Raw genomic sequence first — 21,083 nt, 5'->3', positions numbered from 1 at the left:
CTACCTTTGTCAGAAATATATTACATCGGCCCGGTGCAGTGGTTCATGCCTGTAATCCCAGCACTTTGGGAGGCTGAGGCGGGCAGGTCACTTGAGCTCAGGAGTTTGAGAAATGTGTTAAATCATGTTTGTTGTTCTCACCATCCATATGATTTATGTCTTCAATAGCAGTTTTCTGTGAGTTATTGATAGGTATTGATTTTCTGTAATGTTCCTTTGACAACGTTTGATACTATAAGTCTCTTGTGGCAGATTATGCTAAGTTTCACAAAAAACAGAGGTTCTCACAAACTCTTACATCACCTAACAAGGCAGTTTTATGTTTATAAATTAGTTGGGTGCAGTAGCTCACGCCTGTACTTCCAGCAACTTGGTAGGCTAAGTCCAGAGAACTGCTTGAGCCCCAGGGTTTAGGCTGCAATTAGCTATGATTGTGCTGTTGCACTCCAGTCTGGGTGACAGAGCAAGACCCCATCTCTAAAAAAATAATGATAATAAATAAAAACTAAAAATAAATTATATACCTAAAGTCCTATTTTAGCATAATTCTCAATTATTTTCACAGATTATTCATGCCAAGTTTTAAGGTTTTTTCCTTCACACTACACATGCAACTTTATGCTTTTGCTGTCTCAGTTAGGATATGGTATTGAAATGCAAATAAGAACGTTGCCAAAGGAACATTATAGAAAATCAATACCTATCAATAACTCACAGAAAACTGGTATTGAAGACATAAATCATATGAATGGTGAGAACAACAAATACAATGTAACACATTTCTCAAGAACATATTTCTCTCTTTTCAAGAGGAGTTTGGTTTCTGAGTGCTGTTTCTTCATGCTAAATTCAGTAGGCACCTCTCTGCCTACATGGAACAGTACAAGAGAGACCATCCATTTCGATCTGTCTCTTATCTCTCTTTCCTTAACCTAAAGTGTGGGCAATGGCAAGGCTTTTAATAATTCTGGCTTTTCATCTTAGTTTCCACTTCGGTAGGCTGAGCAAAATACCACAGAAGTTCCTGTTGTGTGTTAGGCTAAGGGGTTGAAAACTTGTCTCCTAGGCAATGGAAAATAGCAAAATTGATTACACAGTAAGAATAAAAATCAGGGTCAGGTACAGTGGCTCATGCTTGTAATCCCAGCACTTTGGGAGGCTGAAGTGGGTGGATTACCTGAGGTCAGGAGTTCAAGACCAGCCTGGTCAACATGATGAATCCCCATATCCATTAAAAATACAAAAATTAGCTGTACATGACAGCGTGCACCTGTGGTCTCAGCTACTCAGGAGGCTGAGGCAGGAGAATTACTTGAACCGGAGAGGTGTAGGTTCCAGTGAGCAGGGGTCATGCCATTGCACTTTAGCCTGGGTGACAGAGAGAGACTTCATCTCAAAAAAGCAAAAAAAAGAAAATCAGAAAACAGATATGAAATGGATGGTCAAGCATATGTGAAGAACGAGCTGTGTGGAAAAATTATCACCCCGGTGTTGGTCATAGTGTTTATGGTGTGCCCTTGACACATGTAGATGGATATGTCCATTAAGAAGTTGAATATTCACTTATGCGTGTGTGTGGCAAATATTTTTGAGGACTTATTGTGTCAGAGTTCGATTTGATGTGATCAATAAATCACTTTAAGAAAGCTCTATAGGCTAAGGCACAGTGGCTCACACCTGTAATCCCAGCACTTTGGAAGGCCAAGGCGGGCGGATCACAAGGTTAGGAGTTTGAGACCAGCCTGGCCAATATGGTGAAACCCCATCTCTACTAAAAATAGAAAAATTAGCCAGGCATGGTGGCAGGTGCCTGTAATCCCAGCTACTCGGGAGGCTGAGGCAGGAGAATCGCTTGAACCCGGAAGGTGGAGGTTGCAGTGAGCTGAGATCGCGCCACTGGACTCCAGCCTGGGCAACAGAGTGAGACTCCATCTTAAAAACAAAATCAAAAAGCTCTGCACACTTCAGGATAATACAGAAAAACAATTCAACAAAATCAGGTAAACAATAAATTACCCAGACTAGTAACTTAATAGAAACATTGAAATTTCTTCTTAAAAAATCAAACAGAAATCATGGATATGTAATAATATACAGTGAATAAAATGAAGAATGCAGTAGAAAGCATTAACAGCAGAATTTATCAAGCAGAGAAAACTATCTCAACTCAAATAGGCTTTTTGAAAATATACAGTTAGACAATTAAAAGAAAAATTAAGAGGAATGAAGAAAGCTCATGAGATTTATAGAACAGCATCAAAAGAGCCAGTATTTGCATTATTAGAGTTTATGAGGAAGAAGAAAAAACAAATTGTTAGATTATTTAAAGAAATAAAAGCAGAAGATTTTCCAAATATTAAGAAAAACATAAATATCCAGGTACAAGAGGGTCACATATCTGCATTCGGATTCAATACAAACAAGGCTACATCAAGACATTATAATTAAATGGTCAAAAATCAAGCACAAAGAGAGGATCCTGAAAGCAGCAAGAGAAAAAACAAAAGCAAATAACATATAAGGGAGATTGCATAAGGCTAGCTGCAGATTTCGCAGCAGGGACCTCATGGGCAAGGAGAGAGTGGGATGACATGTTCAAATTACTGAAGAGAAAAAAACCTGCCAACCAAGATACTGTATCCAATACTATGTTGAATAAGAGTAGTAAGAGAGGACATCCTTGTTCTTGTGCCAGCTTTCAAGGGGAATGCTTCCGGCTTTTGCCCATTCAGTATGACATTGGTGGTGGGCTTGTCATATATGGCTCTTATGAGTTTGAGGTATGTCCCTTCAGTATCTAGTGTATTGAAAATTTTTAACCTGAAGGGATGTTGAATTTTATCGAAGGCCTTTTCTGCATCTATTGAGTTAATCATGTGGTTTTTGTCTTTAGTTCTGTTTATGTGATGAATCACATTTATTGATTTGCATATGTTGAACCAGCCTTGCATCCCGGTAATGAAGCCAACTTGATCGTGGTGGACAAGCTTTTTGATGTGTGGGTGGATTCAGTTTGCGTATTTTATTGAGGATTTTTGCGCTGATTTTCATCGAGGATATTGGCCTGAAGTTTTCTTTTTTGTTGTATCTCTGTCCAGTTTTGGTATCAGGATGATGCTGGCCTCATAGAATGAGTTAGGGAGGAGTCCCTCCTTTGGTCACCAGCCTACATGTACCTGTAGGAGGTAGCTGGAGACCTCTGTTGGAAGGTTTCACTCAGTCAGGAAGAAAGGGATCAGGGACCCACCCAAAGCAGCAGTCTGGCTGCTTTTTGGTATAGCAGGTGTGCTGTGTTGTGGGGGACCTTTCCTTGTTTGGACTGCCTGTATTCTTCAAAGCTGACAGGCTGAAGTGGCTGAGTTGACCAAACCACAGAGATGGCAGCTGCCCGTCCCCCAGGAACTTGGACCCATCTCAGGGAGACTCCAACTCACTGCCATTGGTTGGCTGGGATTCCAAGCCAGTAGGTCTTAACTTGTGATGTGATGTGGAAGTGGGGCCTATAGAATGTACTGCTTGGCTCCCTGGATTCAGCTTCCTTCCTAGGGATATGTACAGATGGACCTCCTACCTTGCCAAGGATCCCAAGGCTGGAGTATATAAAACTCCTGGGTCTCTGTGTATACCTGAGTGGATGCTCTGTCAAGACTTCACAGAGCTCTGTGTATCAGACCCAAGGCCCTGGTGGTGTGGGCTCATAAGGAGATCTCTTGAGCTGTGGGTTACAAAGACCCATGGGAAAAGCATGGTTTCCTGGGCAGGGTCTCACAATCACTCGGTGCTTCTCTTGGCTAGGGGTGGGGGTTCCTTTGGCTCCATGGGGCTCCTTGGTGGGCCATCTCCACCCCGTGCTCTTCCTTGTTCTCCATGGGTTGAGTTTTTAGCCAAGTTGGTCCCAATGTGAGAATCTGGATATGTCAGCTGAAGGTGCTAAATTCACTCACTCCTCTCCATTCTTCTCTGTGAGTACTGTGAACCACAGCCACTTCTAATAGGCTGTCTTGGATTGGGTCCCTCTGCAAACATAAGACTTTTAGAAGGCTCAGGTTTTTCATATTGGGCATGTCAGCTGATAATTTATTGTACCTCAAATCCTGCCTTCAATATTTGCTATGAACTCCACATAATAAGATGATTTCATGAGGAATAAATCTGCTGAAAGCATTAACCATGTCATGGATACCAAAGAGAGTGGGTTAGCGGGTCATATCTCCTTTCATATTGACCTCCTCTATTCACCCCTCCACAGTATATAATTAAATGTAGTAATATTTTGGCAATTTCAAATGAAGCCTGTAAGATTATTCGCCTGTCCTATTTTCCTTTCTTAGGTAGTGTCTTAAAACATGAGAATCAAGGGATCCTTAACTACTACATTCCTAGCAAGGACAATCGCTGGGGAAAGGTGATAGTAGCAACCTTGCCCTTCTAACATTGCATGTTAAGAGAGCACTAACGATGGGGAGTATCTGGGATTCCGGAATGTGGAATGGGAACCTGGCATTGTTGGGGGAGTAGCACCATTAGGTTGCTTTTCAAACACCCCTAGAGTTCAATAACTACAATTTCTTGTCCTGAATTCCATTATTACTCCATATCCATCAAGCAAATGGGAACAGAGAATGGCCTCCTCTCACTTTCTCAATTCTCTGTTCTTCCACCTTCTCACCTCTCCCTTCTGTACCTTCTGTCTTCCAACATACACTTGATAGGAATTGGGGGAGTGGAGGAGAGGCTCATGTGAGTTGGGGGCTGAAGGGGAGATTGCAATGGTAACTGCGTTTTTGTTGCTGTTGTTAAAGGTGTTTGGCATTTTGGAGCAAGCTAAAGAGCAATTTGATTTAGAAGACTATTCCGTCAGTCAGATCACACTGGAACAAGTCTTCCTGACCTTTGCTAACCCAGAGAAAGTATCCAGTGATGATGAAAATGAGGTGCCATGAGATTCATTTACAACCAGTGACCCTCGTGTCTTTCATAGATGACACCTGGATGCATAGGGGGACCTTCCTGTGCATGTGTATCTTGGTGTAAATATATTTACATAATAAAGATTTTCCCAAAGAAGAACGTTTGTCCCCTTCATTGCAGATTTAGATGAGCAACCTGTGTATCCAGCATGCTCAAATCCGAAGACATTTGGTGAAATTCCTGTTTTCTCTCCTTGAGATATGAAAGAGCAGCATTTGTCAGGGTTGGGACAGGAACCTGTTCCTGAGGGTTCTGGACATTTGAACAGAAAGATCCAGTAATGATGGAGCTGTCAGATGGAACAGCCCAAAGAACAAGAGCTTTATGTTTTAGCAGTTGAGTTATGGATAAGAAGAGCATAAGGCCTGGATCACATCAGCTTTCCCATGGATACACACACACACACACACCACACACACATTCATACTCACACACAGGTGCAGATATACATGCACATACACATATATCTAATATAAATCATCAATGTTGGAGGGCTGAGTTGGGTTACTATTTCAGACATCCAAAATAACGTTCATATGCTTCAGTTGAAACAGAAATTTTGCACCAAAAACATTTGGGGTCCATGACCAGAAAAAAAAAAAAAAAGATTATTTAAAAATAATGTGTTTTCTTTTCTACCATTGTCTCCCCTCTAATAAAGAAGAAAAGAAGAAGAAATAAAGTGAAGAGGGAGGGACACAGAGATACTTTCTTCTGATTCTTGCCTAGGCAGATACTTGGAGTCCCCCATAAATAATATGAGAAATCTAATCACCTCTTCAGGATTCATAGACAACTGAGTAGAAAACTAGGATGGTTCTTGTAGAATTGCAAGATGAAGAGAGTCTATAAGGCTGCTCTATTTTGGGGTGACTTGTTCAATGTTTTCAAATCCTTACTTGGATATTGTTGGTTATAAAGTGACATCCACCAGATGCTTACTGTTCTTTTTTTATTATTATTATTAGATAAAGAGGGAAATTGAGTTTGTTTCTATGAAGTGTCTAGGAGTATAAGAAGTCTCCAATTAAAACAAAATTGAATTTATAGCTCTTTCTCTGGTGCGTAGGCTATGCTCACCTGAGTGTAAATCAACAGAGGGGTTTGACTAATTGCTAAAGCAACACTCACTGCAGTCTGCAGGTTGGCGGGGTGGGGAAAGGCTTTGGTTCTGGTTCAGCCTTTATATGGACCAGCCTTTATATGGACAAGATGTTGTACAGGTTGAACAGTGCAAATACATCCATGGCGGCCATTCCCCTTGGAGTTCTTGATTAATGAGAAGACCATCTCATAATCTAGTACTCCTCCAAAATGAGTAGGCTCTGGAATTTCATTTCTAACTTCTTTATCCCCCAGATCATTAAAACTGAATTATGGAACCTACTATTCCAATGTCCTACAATAGATCTGACAGCTATAATTCTGTAGCCCTTTAGAAGAAAATATCTTGGTAGGACTCTTAGAAGTATGGCCTGGAAGACTGTAGGTTTGCCATCTTATCCATGTTGTCTAGTGGGATAGATGACTTGGGTTTTTACTTAATACAATTCTTGTAATTAGGTTAAGGTCAAGAATTGGTTATTGTCCTGAATTTGATGTCTTGCTAGAATATATGACTGCTCAGGAAATAATGACCATGTATGCCACATTATGGGGAGTCTCTGAGCCCCAGATCCAACTGTAAAGAAATGGTTGAATTCACTTGAACTGGAGCCTCATGCTGATGAGCTTATCAACATCTACAGGTGAGTCATTATGCTGCTGCACCTTTTGTTGATGCTGCTAATGTTTGAGGTGCTTCCTTTTGTCCCTGCTGTTTGAAATGAAGCCCGTAGCAACACCTAGGCTCCTTTGCCCACAGTTACTTAATTATGAAACTGTCTAATGTTCTACCAGGTTTCAGATATGAGTAGTAAGGCAAATCAGTGTAGCTTCACATCTTCCTTTTGCAGAAATGAAACAATAAATCTTAGTTTTATTTGAACTGTAGCTTCTGAACCTCAAAAGCTATCAATGAAGAGAGAGTTTAGGATTGCTAAAGCAGCTAGAATTTGAAGAGCAGGGTGCTGGTAAAGAGGAAGCGAGGGCCCAGAAATTTGAATGGGGTTTGCTGTGAGTCATGAGCTGGCCTGTGCCATGTGCAAAGGGAGAGATGCTGTGAGGCCTATCAGAGAATGGCACCTGCTGGACTGAGAACTGAATGTGTTACCGGTGGAAGATAGCTGAGTTACTGGCGGTGAATCTGTGTGCAGCTGCAGCTACCTCAATTCTTGCCTCCTCAGAAGAAAGAATTCAACAGAGGGGCATAAGGCAGAAAAAGAGACCAAGGCAGGTTTCAGAGCAGGAGTGGAAGATTATTTAAAAGGCTTTAGAACAGGATAAAAAAGGAAAGGAAAGTATGCTTGAAGAGACCCAACCAGGCACTGAGGTCAAGCGCCCTGTTTAACAGTGATCCTAGTACTTTATAGGCTGGCCCCTTTCTCATGATTCTTCCCTTAGGGTGGGCTGCCCGCATGCCTGGTGCCCCCCTCACCCTTTGGAGGTGAGCACACGCAGCGTGTTCCGGAAGTTGTCCACATGCCCATCTGAGGCTTTCTTCCCTCAGAAGTTCTAGTGGAGTAACCCTGGAAAGTCATACTCCGCCATTTTGTTTCTTAATGCACATGCCCAGGAAGTTGCTACTCCCTGGTGTCTGCATTCAATTAACACCGTTAATTTCGTGCAACAGGTGTTGACTATCAGGAAATGGCCTCTCCAATTTATCGTTTTTTTGTTTTCTTGGTTTCTTGTTTTTTTTTTTTTTTTTTTGGAGACGGAGTTTCGCTCTTGCTGCCCAGGCTGGAGTGCAGTGGTACAATCTCGGCTCACCGCAACCTCCACCTCCTGGGTTCAAGTGATTCTCCTGCCTCAGCCTCTCGAGTAGCTGGTGCCCGCCACCATGCCCAGCTAATTTTGTATCTTTAGTAGAGACAGGGTTTCTCCATGTTGTTCAGGCAGGTCTCGAACTCCCGACCTCAGGTGATCCACCTGCCTTGGCCTCCCAAAGTGTTGGGATTACAGGTGTGAGCCACCGCACCTGGCCCAATTTATCACTTTTAGAGAGGCAATGTGATAACTGCCAAATCATCACCCGACATTCCTGGTGGGTGGGGGGAGAGCCCTCTCCTGCCCCGCTCATACCTGTCTAACTACCTGTAACAAACGTAGACCCGGAGTTTACATAGTGCAGAGAACGTCGGAATTCTTACTGAGCCACAGTAGAGACACCTTACTAAGCACCCCTTATAGTTTTAACTCCAGAAAAGCCATGCCTTAGAAGTAAAGATCATGTCCTAGAATAAGATCAAAAACGTAAATAGACCCACCCTAACAAAGAATAAAATAAAAGCCTGACAAAATCAAAGGGAGCATGTGAAATATACGAAAGCTGGGGAAAGACATTTACTTCTGTGAACCAAAAGTATCTGAGACAGGCCTCAATCAATGTGGAAAGTTTACATGGCCAAGGTAAGGATCAGCGCCTGACAGCCATGTATATGCCTTTCTCCAAAGATGATTTTGAGAGCTTCAATATTTAAGGAGAAAGGATTGATATGGGTGAAAAGGAAGAAAATTTAAAATGTTAATTTCAGCTCTTTGGGAGGCCAGTCCAGTGGACTGGCCTCAGGAGTTTGAGAACAGCCTGGGCAACATGGCAAAACCCCATCTCTATCAAAAATACAAAAATTAGCCAGATGTGGTGGCATGCGCCTGTGGTCCCACCTACTCGGGAGACTGAGGTGGGAGGACTGCTTGAGTTCAGGAAGTGCTGGAAGCACTCAAGCCTGAGTGACAGAGTGAGACTCTGTCTCAAGGAAAAAAAAAAAATTTAAAAATGTGTGGGTAGACAGAGACAAAGGGTTGCATCCTCTTGAATCTTTGATCAGCCTTTCACTGAATATACAATTTACATGTGAGAGGATGGGCAGAGGAATAGTCACTTATGTCATTGTCTGGCCCAGAGAATCTTCATTATTTTTACATAATATAATGTAAACAATAGGGCAGAGGAAGCAATCAGATACACATTTGTTTAAGATGGACTTTCAGTTCTGTCCTTTGTCCTGAACCTGTGAAAATAAGCTATCAGGCCTGGTGCAATGGCTCACGCCTGTAATCCCAGCACTTTGGGAGGCCAAGGTGGGCAGATTACCTGATGTCAGGAGTTCGAGACCAGCCTGGCCAACATAGTGAAACCCTGTCTCTACTAAAAATACAAAATTAGCCCGGCGTGGTGGCGCATGCCTGTAATCCCAGCTACTGAGGAGGCTGAGGCGGGAGAATCCGCTTGAAACCAGGAAGTGGAGGTTGCAGCGAGCTCAGATCGTGCCATTGCACTCCAGCCTGGGTGACAAGAGTGAAACTCTCTCAAAAATAAATAAATAAATAAATATTAATTAATTAAGCTATCAATTTACATTGCCAGGGTGAAATTCAACAGAACTGTTTTAGGGTAAAGATCTTCAGACGCGCATGTAATTTCCCTGCGGGCAAATTGTGAGGGAGCTTATGTAGCTTTTTATCCTTATAGCTGTCTTATTTAGGAATAAAACGGCAGGCAGGTTTGTCTGACATCATTCCCAGCTTGAATTTTCCCTTTGGCTTAGTGATTTGGGGGTCCTGAGATTTTTTTTTTTCCTTCCACACTTCCTAACTCATTTTATCTATGATAGAAAAATGCATGAATAGGGGGAATGAAAAAGTTAAAGCCAGTATCACTCTGGAACATAAATGCACAAATCCTAAACAAATTAGTAGCAAATTAGGTCTAGAAATATATTAAAAGAATAAAACATCCAGACCAAGCTGGATTTATCACAGGAAGGAAAGGTTTATTTATAATTTGAATCAATCAATATAACAACACAGTCTTAGAATGAAGACCAATCTGTTCACCTCAAAACATGGAAAAAGTATATGTGACCAAAAACAATAATTATAGCATATTACAAATTGATGTGAACTTTCTTTTTTCCTTTTTTTCCCCTGAGACAGAGTCTCACTGTTTTGCCTAGGCTAGAGTGCAGTGGCGTGATCTCGGCTCACTGCAACTTACACCTCCCAGGTTCAAGCAATTCTCCCTGCCTCAGCCTCCCAAGTATCTAGGATTACAGTGACCCACCACCACACCCGGCTAATTTTTGTCTTTTTTTTTTTCAGTAGAGACAGGGTTTTGCCATATTGGCCAGGCTGGTCTTGAACTCCTGACCTCAGGTGATCCACCCACTCAGCCTCCCAAAGTGCTGGAATTACAGGCATGAGCCACCATGCCCGGCCCCGGGAATATTTCATCAGAGATAATATTTGACAGGGTAGGGTTCTGAAAGGAATGGGAAGGAAATGCCAACATCGAAATTATGCATTGGAGAGCCATGATTAATGCCTCCAGCCCTAAGATGGCAAGGTAATGTTGTTCCCAAGTATAAACCCACATCACTTTCCTTTGGTGTGTTTTACTCCTACTGTTGCCTCCTTTCCCTTTACATTCTCCCACCCCATGCACAAACACACTCACCATGAGGGCTCAGGGTAGGTAGTTGGGCTCCATGGAGTCAAATTGGACTCCACGTTAACAAAACTAACAATTCGAGCTTTCCAGCAATGAACTCGTCTGCTCTTCCATGTCTACTCTTCCTGTCTGCTGGTTTCCACTCCCAGGGCTTTCAATGTGTTCTACACAGAAACCAGTTCAAGGACTGGGTTTTCTTCTGCAATAAAATGCTAGAGCTGTGGCAGAGACCTCCACTGTGAGAGCAGCCATGGAATTGGCTAGGAAGTGACATGATGTGGAAGTGGTAGATGTGTCCACAAGATGGCACTCCTAATTTGTAGTTTAATGCTTAATAGGACCTTTTGCAATGGACAAATGGGATTTTATGATTTATGTAGCTGGTGTCATGAATTATGTTTCAAATCCTGCCACACTTTGAACAGAATTTATTTTTGCCCCTTTCCAATACTGGGTCATAACCTAAGAATGAGAGGACATTATAAGCAGGTGTGTGTGTGTGTGTGTTTGTGTGTGCACTTGAGCGTGGAGACTCGTGTGTTCCTCCTACCTGACCTGAACTGTTGAATGAAGTTACAATGACTGGACTCAGGGTCGCAGCTAACTTGGGAAATGGGATTTTGAAGTACTGGAAACAGCTTTGTATGCCATGCTAATGAACTTGAACTTTATCCTGAAAAACGTAGCTGTCGCAGGTGGCTTGATCACAGCACTGCTTCCAAAATTTCACTCAATGGTACCTGTATAATACATTCATGATTTTTGCTGTATATCCGTATCATCAAGTTACTTAACGTTTTCACACCAACTTTTATTATTTTATTAATGTAAAGAGGAAATTCACTGGTAGCATTGCTTGTCTTAATCAAAATAAATATATTATTAAAATGGAACAGTGCTAAATAAGATGTACATGTGGAAATAGAGTGTGGAATGACAGACACTGGAGACTCCGAAAGGTGGAGGGGTGGGAGAGAGGTGACGATGAGAAAGTACTTAATGGGCACCATGTACATTATTCGGGTGATGGATAAACTAAAAGCCCAGACTTCACCATTACTGCAATATATCCACATAACATAACTGTACTTGCGCCCCTTAAATTTATACAAATTTTTAAAAGGAAAAAAATGGAAGTGTTCATCTATGTACCAACTTAAAATCATCTCATGCACCACTAGTGTTAAGTCTACCACACGTGGGGAAACTGTATGGTACGAATTGGGTTGAGGGTGTCCCCAGCAGGCACAGAAATTGGGTTGGTGCCAGGTTTTTAATGCCCGGACCTTAAATCGTTAGACAGCCCGAGTCCGTTGTAGGCCTGGAGCAATTCAGACACAAGGCAAAAAGGACATAAATTTGCCTATGCCTTGTAACGTCTACACCACCAGCCTCTCTGAAACTATTGTGCATACGAAATCATCTCAGGATCTTGTAAAAACACTGATTCGGATCCAATATGGGACCTGGAGTTTATACATTTCTAATCAACTCCCAAATGATATTGATGCTGATACTGTCGGTTTCCCAACCAAGCAACGTAGCAAGGTACGAAACTCTTAAGTCCCTAAAGGGCAGGGACCACGCCTCCCGCGTTAGCACAGTGCCTGGCCCAAGTCACTTTATGGGTTAACACTCGCTGAGGACCGGAGTGAACGCGCCCCCAGATCATCACGTGACTGCCTTTCTCCGACAGCCGGTTTCGGCTCACATAACACACCTACTGTCCAAAACATTTCTATTTTTCTCACACAAAAACTACAGTTAAGTTTTTATATTCTATGTAGCCCCAGCCTAGGACGTAAGTTCCACGAGACCAGAGACCTTGTGATGATTCCCCCAGGTCGCTGACCCTCCCGGTGTGTCCCGGGCCTGCTCTGGGGGACACAGCGGCGAATATGCTGACAAGGCCCCTGTTTCACGGAGCTAAAGATCCAGTAAGGACTTCACCCAGCAAGAGGCAACTACGCTGGGCTTCGATGCCCAGTACCTCTGCAGAAAGGCGGAATGGCAGGAGCCTCCTAAAGTCCCCAATGTCCAAGGACGCGGAAACCCAGGGCCCCCAATGCAGATGTCAGTCCGAGGGGCGCCTGCGCAGTCCCAAGAGAGGCGCGTCCCATTGGACAATCCCGAGCGGAAGAGCCCAAGGTAGCGGGGGGAGTTGTGACGGTCCGCTGCAGACGTACTTAGAAAAGGGGTGCATACTGGATATTCAGGCCAGGAGAAGAACGCAAAAAGCAGTGACGTACATTATCTTCTGCATATTTACTTGGGAAATTGTGTGTCTCCCTATTCTGAGTCTTGGAGGAATTGGACTGGTCCAACCTTATGCAGGGAGCAGTAGAGCGCGGCAGTATAGAGAGTACCCCTCACGAAGGGGACGTGGGAAAGAGGTGGCGGGGAACGCTGGGAAACTCCCGGCCTCCGTCCCCGCCACCATCTTGCTTTCCTTAATCCGGCAGGACCGTGTGTCAGAACAATCTTGAATCATGAAGCTACTAACCAGAGCCGGGTCCTTCTCGGTGAGCTCAGGTGGCGGGTTTGGGGAAGGGCTGGGGAGCAGTGTGTCGGCAAGGTGATACGAGGCGGAGGTGTCTGGTCTGGGGTCTGGGCCTTGGGATTCGGTTTGCCCTTCAGCTGAACCCTGCGGGCCAAGTGGACTGCAGACTGGGTCAGGCTTTGGAGGCCCGGCTCATTCTGTGAGCAGAAGAGACCTAACACCGGGAAACCTGAAGAGAGGGGCAGGACGTGAGAGCGGAGTTGAAGCGACTCCCTGGAGAGACATGAAGGTCATTCCGGTACTCAAGTGCTGGAGAACGAGACCGCGAAACCCAGAGGGAGGGAGAGGACGGCACAGCCTTAGCCCCCAACCTTCACTTTATCCGCTGCAGCCTCTGCTCCTTGGTTTATCACGGAGCATCAGTTTCCCCAGCGAATAAAAGCAAAAGAAAGGAGCTCGTGCAGATATAACACTTACCACAGTGCCTGGAACTTCATTCATCGTTAATTACTACGGTGTCTTAGTAGTCTAACGTTGCTTTTCTTGATCGTATGTTAGACGGTTCCTCCAAGACGTATCTGTCCTCAGAAGCTCCTTACTTAAGTTTCCCCTTCAAGCCTAAATTAAACATAGCTGTCACTTGGGAAAAACTCACACATTAGGGTTATATCACGATGGGGCAGTGGTTATTAAGCGGGGTAAGAGGGGACACTTTTTAAAAAAATATATAGCGAGGGACAGTATGCCCCCAGGGAACCGGTGGCGATGTCTGGATACTTAGTTGCAACAACTTGTAAAGAGGGTGGTATTAGCATCGAGAGGCCAGGGACGCTGCTAAACTTCCCCCTACAACAAAGAATTATCTACCCCCAAGTGCCAGTAGTAGTACCTGTGTTGAGAAACCCTCCTAGATGGAGATGCAAAAAACCAGACCTGGGCATGGAATGTTCTTATGCTTTATATTTACGTGAATGTGTTGTGGGCTGTATCAATTTAGGCTGTAATTGTATTAACCTTCCTGGTATACCTAGACACACCAGTGATTACCCTTTGAGGGAAGCATGGTTAGATTGGCAAAAGACCCCAAAATGTCCTTCTCCATTCTATTTTACAATAGAAAAAGCTCAGAGAAAACAGTTGGAGAGGCCCAAAGTAAACAAATTGCAGTAAACTTGAAAGCAGTTATTTATGTTTCTAATTTTAGCTTTTTATATAGGAGAATAAGCTTGATATATCTTGTTATTAGAACAAAATAATTTAGTAATTGCATGACAGTTGCTAGGATAATTTGCTGATTTGAATGGAACGATTAAGAAGCACATCTACCGGTCGGGCGCGATGGCTCACACCTGTAATCCTAGCCCTTTGGGAGGCGGAGGCAGGCGAATCAATTGAGATCAGGAGTTCGAAACCAGTCTGGCCGACTTGGTGAAACCCCATGTATACTAAAAATACAAAAAAAAAATTAGCCGCGCGTGGTGGCGGGAGCCTTTAATCCCAGCTACTCGGTAGGCTGAGGCAGGAGAATCTCTTGAACCCGGGAGGCGGACGTTGCGGTGAGCAGAGATCGCGCCACTGCACTCTAGCCTAGGCAACAGAGCGAGACTCCATCTCAAAAAAAAAAAATATATATATATATATATATATGTATATAGCCAACAAAGTGTCACTATTTGGGCACATTTGGTTGGAAAACACCTAAAGTCTCACTTGGTAGCGGAACTATAGATTATTCATGTTTGAATTGCTATGCCCGTATATCTTAAAGTTTACTTTTTGGAAAATCATAGGCGAAAATTACAAAGAAGGTTAACTATACCATACCCAGCAAACTAAATTGATGATGATAAAGCAAAGCTAATTGTAATTCATAACTGAAAAGCAGTACTACAAGCAAATGATAACCAGCAGCCAACCTAGTACAGCAGTAGTGCTGGATGTACAACAAATAGCCTTCTGGACAGCACAGAGTGGGGTCCTTCCAGCCTGTGCGGGGATGTCTGGGAAACTCCAGCGAGGTGTTCATTGGGTCTTGGGAGCACCAGGTTTTATTCACTCATCATCTCCTCGGATAACCTCATGCACTTTAGTCATAATCAGAATGATTTTTATGGCATCGTATAACATTTGCCCAAACAAACTGAATAAAATGAGTGTATTTTGGGTCCATTATCTAATATCTGATGGGACCCTTTTACCCTACCAGTAACTGCATTTTATATATTGAGAATCCGCCGTGGATGAAGCCATTGTTAATCAAGGATGACGTACATGTCATAAATGTTTTATTTAGTCAAAAAAGGTAAGACGTTTGGTTGCGTGGTCTTAATGCAGCACATGAGAGTGAAGATACAATGGAAAGTATTGAGGACTTGGAGGAAGTTGCTATATACTTTGTCTTTTCTTTTCTTTTCTCTTCTTTTCTCTTTTTTCTTTTCGAGTTTTGCTCTTGTTGCCCAGGCTGGACTGCAGAGGTGCAATCTTGGCTCACTGCAAACTCCGCCTCCCGGGTTCAAGTGATTCTTCTGCCTCAGCCTCCCCAGTAGTTGGGATTACAGGCGTGCGTCACCACGCCCTGCTAATTTTGTATTTTTAGTAGAGACGGGGTTTCTCCATGTTGGTCAGACTAGTCTCGAACCCCTGACCTCAGGTGATCCGCCCACCTCGGCCTCCCAAAGTGCTGGGATTACAGGTGTGAGCCACCGCGCCCAGCTGCTTTGTCTTTTTAAAGTTACTAAGACGATTAAGGAGATGAAACCATTTCAATTGGAAAATGGACTGAACGGGTGAGATTCATTGGGCAGATAAAGAAGCAAGAAGCTGAAACCTATAAAAGGTTTGTGGAGGCAGGCTGGGTGTGGTGACTCCCACCTGGAATCCTATCACTTTGGAAGGCCGAGGTGGGTGGATTGCCTGAGCTCAGGAGTTGGAGACCAGCCTGAGCTACATGGTGAAATGCCGTCTCTACTAAAATACAAAAAACGAGCCAGGCGTGGCAGCATGTGCCTGTAATCCCAGCTACTTGGGAGCTGAGACAGGAGAATCGCTTGAATCTGGGTGGCGGACATTGCAATGACCTGAGATTGTGCTGTTGCATTCCAGCCTGGAGCACACAGCATGACTTGGTCTCAAAAAAAAAAAAAAAAAGGTTGTGGATGGGGCGATCTGACACTTTTCCAAAAAAATGCCAAAGCTGTAGAGCTACAAAGAATGATGAAACTTTTATAAGGTAACTGAAAGTTAAGAAAATACAGCGATTCTTTACATCATAAACAAATAAGCATCAAGAACTCTATAAATCACTAATAAATAGAGGTTTAAGAATGGCTCGGGTAAACTGGTGGGTTAATAAGTTATGCAGCTGCCGGGCGCGGTGCTCAAGCCTGTAATCCCAGCACTTTGGGAGGCCAAGGCGGGTGGATCACGAGGTCAGGAGATCGAGACCATCCTGGCTAACATGGTGAAACCCCGTCTCTACTAAAAATACAAAAAAAACTAGCCGGGCGTGGTGGCGGGCGCCTGTAGTCCCAGCTACTTGGGAGGCTGAGGCGGGAGAATGGCGTAAACCCGGGAGGCGGAGCTTGCAGTGAGCCGCCCAGATCACGCCACTACACTCCAGCCTGGGAGACACAGCGAGACTCCGTCTCAAAAAAAAAAAAAAAAATAAGTTATGCAGCTAGGCGGGGTGCAGTGGCTCATGCCTGTAATCCCAACACTTTGGGAGGCCAAGGCAGGCGGATCACTTAAGATCAGGAGTTCGAGACCAGCTTGGCCAACACAGTGAAACCCCATCTCTACTAAAAAATACAAAAACAAAAACTAGCTGGACATGATGGCACGCACCTGTAGTTCCAGCTACTTGGGAGGCTAAGGCAGAAGAATGGCTTGAACCCAGGAGTTGGAGGTTGCAGTGAGCTGAGATTGCACCACTGCACTCCAGCCTGAGCGACAGAGGGACGTCTCAAAAACAAAAAAAAAAATGTTATGCAGCTAAATCCTCCCATGGAGGTGGTTATTGCTCCTTTTACCCCTGAACACCCTCTGTTGCTTGGGTACCCTAAGGTACCATGCTTTTATATAAAGCACTGTTCTTGTAAGAAATGTGTGTGACCTGTGTTTTTTGTGTTTAGAGATTCTATTCCCTCAAAGTTGCCCCCAAAGTTAAAGCCACAGCTGCGCCTGCAGGAGCACCGCCACAGCCTCAGGACCTTGAGGTTAGTCCCACTAACTTGCTCACTAGAACCCATACATGCCTTACTCTGTTTGGTAATATGAAGACATTCATTATATCTCTACTTTATTTTAAATACAGTTTACCAAGTTACCAAATGGCTTGGTGATTGCTTCTTTAGAAAACTATGCTCCTCTATCAAGAATTGGTTTGTTCATTAAAGCAGGCAGTAGATATGAGGACTCCAACAATTTAGGAACCACCCATTTGCTGCGACTTGCATCCAGTCTGGTAAGTATCTTCATTACCTCAAGTGTTTGGAAATGCTGTGGTATCTTGGTCCTGTGAAAAAGAAAAACTAAAATCAAAGGCTTTATATTTGCCTCCTTGACCTGCCATAACAAATTACCACAGACTGGGTAGCATAAACCAAATAAATTTATCCTGTCACAGTTCTAGAGGCTGGAAGTCAAAGTCAAGGTATCTAAGCCAAGCCAAGATATCAGCAGGGCTATGATCCCTCTAAAGGTTCTAGGAAGGCACAAATCCTCCCCTGCCTGTTCCTAGCTTCCAGCAGTTGCCCACAACCCTTCACATTCCTTGACCTGCAGCTGCATCACTGCAGTCTCTGCCTTTGTTGTCACATGGCCTTCCTTCTGTCTGTGTCCACATTTCCTCGTAATAAGGATACCATTTATATTACATTTAGTGCCCACCATAATCCAATATGATGTCATCTTAAGTACTTAAATCTGCAGAGACCGTATTACCAAATAAAGTAACATGCAGACGTTCTGGCTGGACATAAATTTAGGGGGGAACACTGTTTAACCCAGTACAGTCCCTTAATGTAGAATGAGAAACCACAACATATTTGCTGCAGAGAAGCACTAAATTAGTATCCATATGCACGTTGATATTAGAGCATAAGAAATCAGTAAACAAAATTTTAAAACGAAGTGCCATAAATTGAAAGAAAATTAACTCTTTTTTCCCATATGCAAGTCTCTTTCAGAATAGACTAATGAATCCAGTAAGCTTGTGTTTTGACAGTGGAAATTTTATATGAATGTACTTAATATAAAAATCTATGCTTCAGCTTTTTGTTGAGCCTTGTTTTATAATTCTTAACTAAAAAGGATGCAGGAATTTAGTAAAATTCTTTTTAAATCTGCTCATAACAGTTAGACAACAGATTTTGACATAGTGTAATGTTTAGCAAACTTGTCATTGAAAAACTACAAAGATAATCGTTCTTTTCTTTTTCAAGACGACAAAAGGAGCTTCATCTTTCAAGATAACCCATGGAATTGAAGCAGTTGGTGGCAAATTAAGGTTTGTTAAATAAGTAATAGAAAATAGTGAAAATGCCAGAAAATATTCAATTGTAAGGGAACTTTTCTCTGTTATCAAGGAGGTTGAGGATTTCTTAAGTAACACAAGAAGGAAAAGACTGATGAGTTTGAGTACATCAAAATGTAAAACATCTTTATGTCTTAAAGTAAAAATTTAAGTAACTGATGGGAATAGATATCTGCAATATATAGGCATACCTCAGAGACATTGCAGGCTCTGTTCCAGACCACCACAAAATATCGCAGCAAAGCAAGCCATAGGAATTTTGTGGTTTCCCAGTGCATATAATAGTTACGTTTACACTATACTGTGGTCTACTAAGTGTACAATGACATTTTATCTTGGGAAAAAAGTACATAACCTTTTAAAATATTTTATTGCTTTAAAAATGTTAACAATTATCTGAATCTTCAGCAAGTCATAATCTTTTTGCTGGTGAAGGGTCTTTCCTCCACGTTAATGGCTGCTGACTGATCAAGGTGGTGGTTGCTGAGGGTGGTGACTGACAATTTCTTCAAATCAGACAACAATGCAGTTTGCTGCATTGATTGACTCTTCCTTTTATGAAAGATTTCTCAGTAGCATGAGATGCTGTTTTTAGCCATTTACCCACAGAACTTCTTTCAAAATTAAAGTCAGTTGTCTCAAACCTTACCACTTTTTTATCAACCGAGATTATGTAATATTCTTTGTTATCATTTCAACAATGTTCACAGCATCTTCAACCAGGAGTAGATTCCATCTCAAGAAACCACTTTCTTTGCTCATCCATAAGAAGCAATTCCTTATCTGTTCAAGTTTTATCATAAGATTGCAGCCCTTCAGTCACATCTTCAGGCTCTACTTCTAGTTCTCTTGCTCCTCCCACAATATTTGCAGTTTCTTCTCCCTCTGAAGTCTTGCCTCTCAGAGTCGTCCATGAGGGTTGGAATTGGCTTCTTCCAAACTCTATGTTAATGTTGATACTTTGACATCCTCCCATGAGTCACAAATGTTCTTAATGGTATCAGTCTCCTTCTACATCTGCATCAGAGCTCTTAGGTGACTAAATGCATTGTCGGTGAGCAGTAATATTTTGAAAGGAACCTTTTTTCTGAGCAATGGGCTTAAAATACTCCATCAACCATGCTATAAACAGATATACTGTCATCCAGGCCTTTTTGTTCCATTTACAGAGCACAGGCACAGTAGATTTAGCATAATTCCTAAGGGCTGTAGGATTTTGAGAATGGTAAATGACCTCAACCTAAAGTCACCAGCCACATTAGTCCCTAACAAGTGTCTGCCTGTCCTTTGAAGCTTTGAAGCCAGGCATTGACTTTAGCTATGAAAGTCCTGGATAGCATCTTCCTCCATTGTAAGGCTGTTTTGTCAACATTGAAAATCTGTGGTTTAGTGTAGCCACCTTCATGGGTGATCTTATGTAGATCTTCTGGATAACTTGCTGCAGCTTCCATATCAGCATTTGCTGCTTCACTGTGTACTATTATATTAAGAAGATGGCTTCTTTCCTTAAAGCTCGTGAACTAACCTCTGCTAGCTTCAGACTTTTCTTCTGCACCTTCCCTCTCTCAGCCTTCATATAATTGAAGAGAGTTAGGGCATTGCTTTGGACTAGGCTTTGACTTAAGGTAATGCAGTTTGATCTATCCAGACCACTAAAACTCTCTATTATCAGCAATAAGGCTGTTTTACTTTCATATCTTTCATGTGTTTGGTGGAGTAGCACTTTAGTTTTCTTCAAGAACTGGACTGGTGCAAGAGGCTTAGCTTTTGACCTGTCTCTGTTTTTAACATGCCTGCCTCACTTCCTCAGAAACTTAATCCTTTCTAGCTTCTGGTTTAAAGTGAGAGACATGAGACTCTTCCTTTCACTTGTATACTTAGAGGCCATTGTCAGGTTATTAATTGGCCTAGTCAATATTGTTGTGTCTCAGGAGTAGGAAGGCCCAAAGAGAGGAAGAGAGACTTGGGGAACAGCTGGTCAGTGGAACAATCAGGACAGAAACAGCATTTCTTTCTTTCTTATTTATTTATTTATTTTAAAGACAGGGTCTTGCTCTGTTGTTGCCCAAGCTAGAGTGCAGTGTTGCAGACATATCTTATTGCAGCCTTGAACTCCTGGGCCCAAACGATTCTTCTCCCTCAACTTTCCAAGTAGCTAGGACTACAGGCACATGCCACCATGCACAGCTAATTTTTTATTTGTTGTACTGATGGGGGTCTATGTTGCCCAGACTGATCTTGAACTCCTGGCCTCAGGCGATCCTCTCACCTCAGCCCAGAGTGCTGGGATTGCATAAGTGAGCCACCATACCCAGCCCAGATTTTTTATATATTGTGTTGTCAGTGGTAAAGATGATAGAGAATGTCTCATTCTGCCGATAGGTTTATAAATTGATACAACCACTTAGGAAAGAATCAAGGAATATCTAGTAATACTGAAAAACCCCACAGTTTTTAATCACATGCACAAAGATATTCTTTATAAAGACTGGAAATGATCTAAGTGTCCATCTTTAGGGAAGTGGATA

At 42.8% G+C, this 21,083-nt stretch overlaps 2 protein-coding genes across 2 annotated transcripts in view; both read left to right on the top strand.

Moving 5' to 3' along the window:
- The window catches only part of LOC112613890 (ATP-binding cassette sub-family A member 3-like), a 180,928-nt gene extending 175,985 nt beyond the window's left edge, over window positions 1-4,943 (top strand). The window contains exons 29-30 of the mRNA XM_025369761.1: window positions 4,332-4,405; window positions 4,803-4,943. Coding sequence (XP_025225546.1) covers window positions 4,332-4,405; window positions 4,803-4,943 — 215 coding nt within the window. The remainder of the gene's footprint in view (window positions 1-4,331; window positions 4,406-4,802) is intronic.
- Window positions 4,944-12,244: 7,301 nt separating this feature from the next.
- LOC112614032 (cytochrome b-c1 complex subunit 2, mitochondrial) overlaps window positions 12,245-21,083 on the top strand; it is a 30,800-nt gene continuing 21,961 nt past the window's right edge. Inside the window, exons 1-4 of the mRNA XM_025370123.1 lie at window positions 12,245-13,044; window positions 17,153-17,236; window positions 17,335-17,484; window positions 18,464-18,528. Of these exons, the coding sequence (XP_025225908.1) occupies window positions 13,012-13,044; window positions 17,153-17,236; window positions 17,335-17,484; window positions 18,464-18,528 (332 nt within the window). The 5' untranslated portion in view covers window positions 12,245-13,011. The remainder of the gene's footprint in view (window positions 13,045-17,152; window positions 17,237-17,334; window positions 17,485-18,463; window positions 18,529-21,083) is intronic.

The sequence above is a fragment of the Theropithecus gelada genome, chromosome 20 (assembly GCF_003255815.1).
Source record: "Theropithecus gelada isolate Dixy chromosome 20, Tgel_1.0, whole genome shotgun sequence".
Lineage (NCBI taxonomy): Eukaryota > Metazoa > Chordata > Mammalia > Primates > Cercopithecidae > Theropithecus > Theropithecus gelada.
This window is presented reverse-complemented; position numbering and strand designations above follow the sequence as displayed.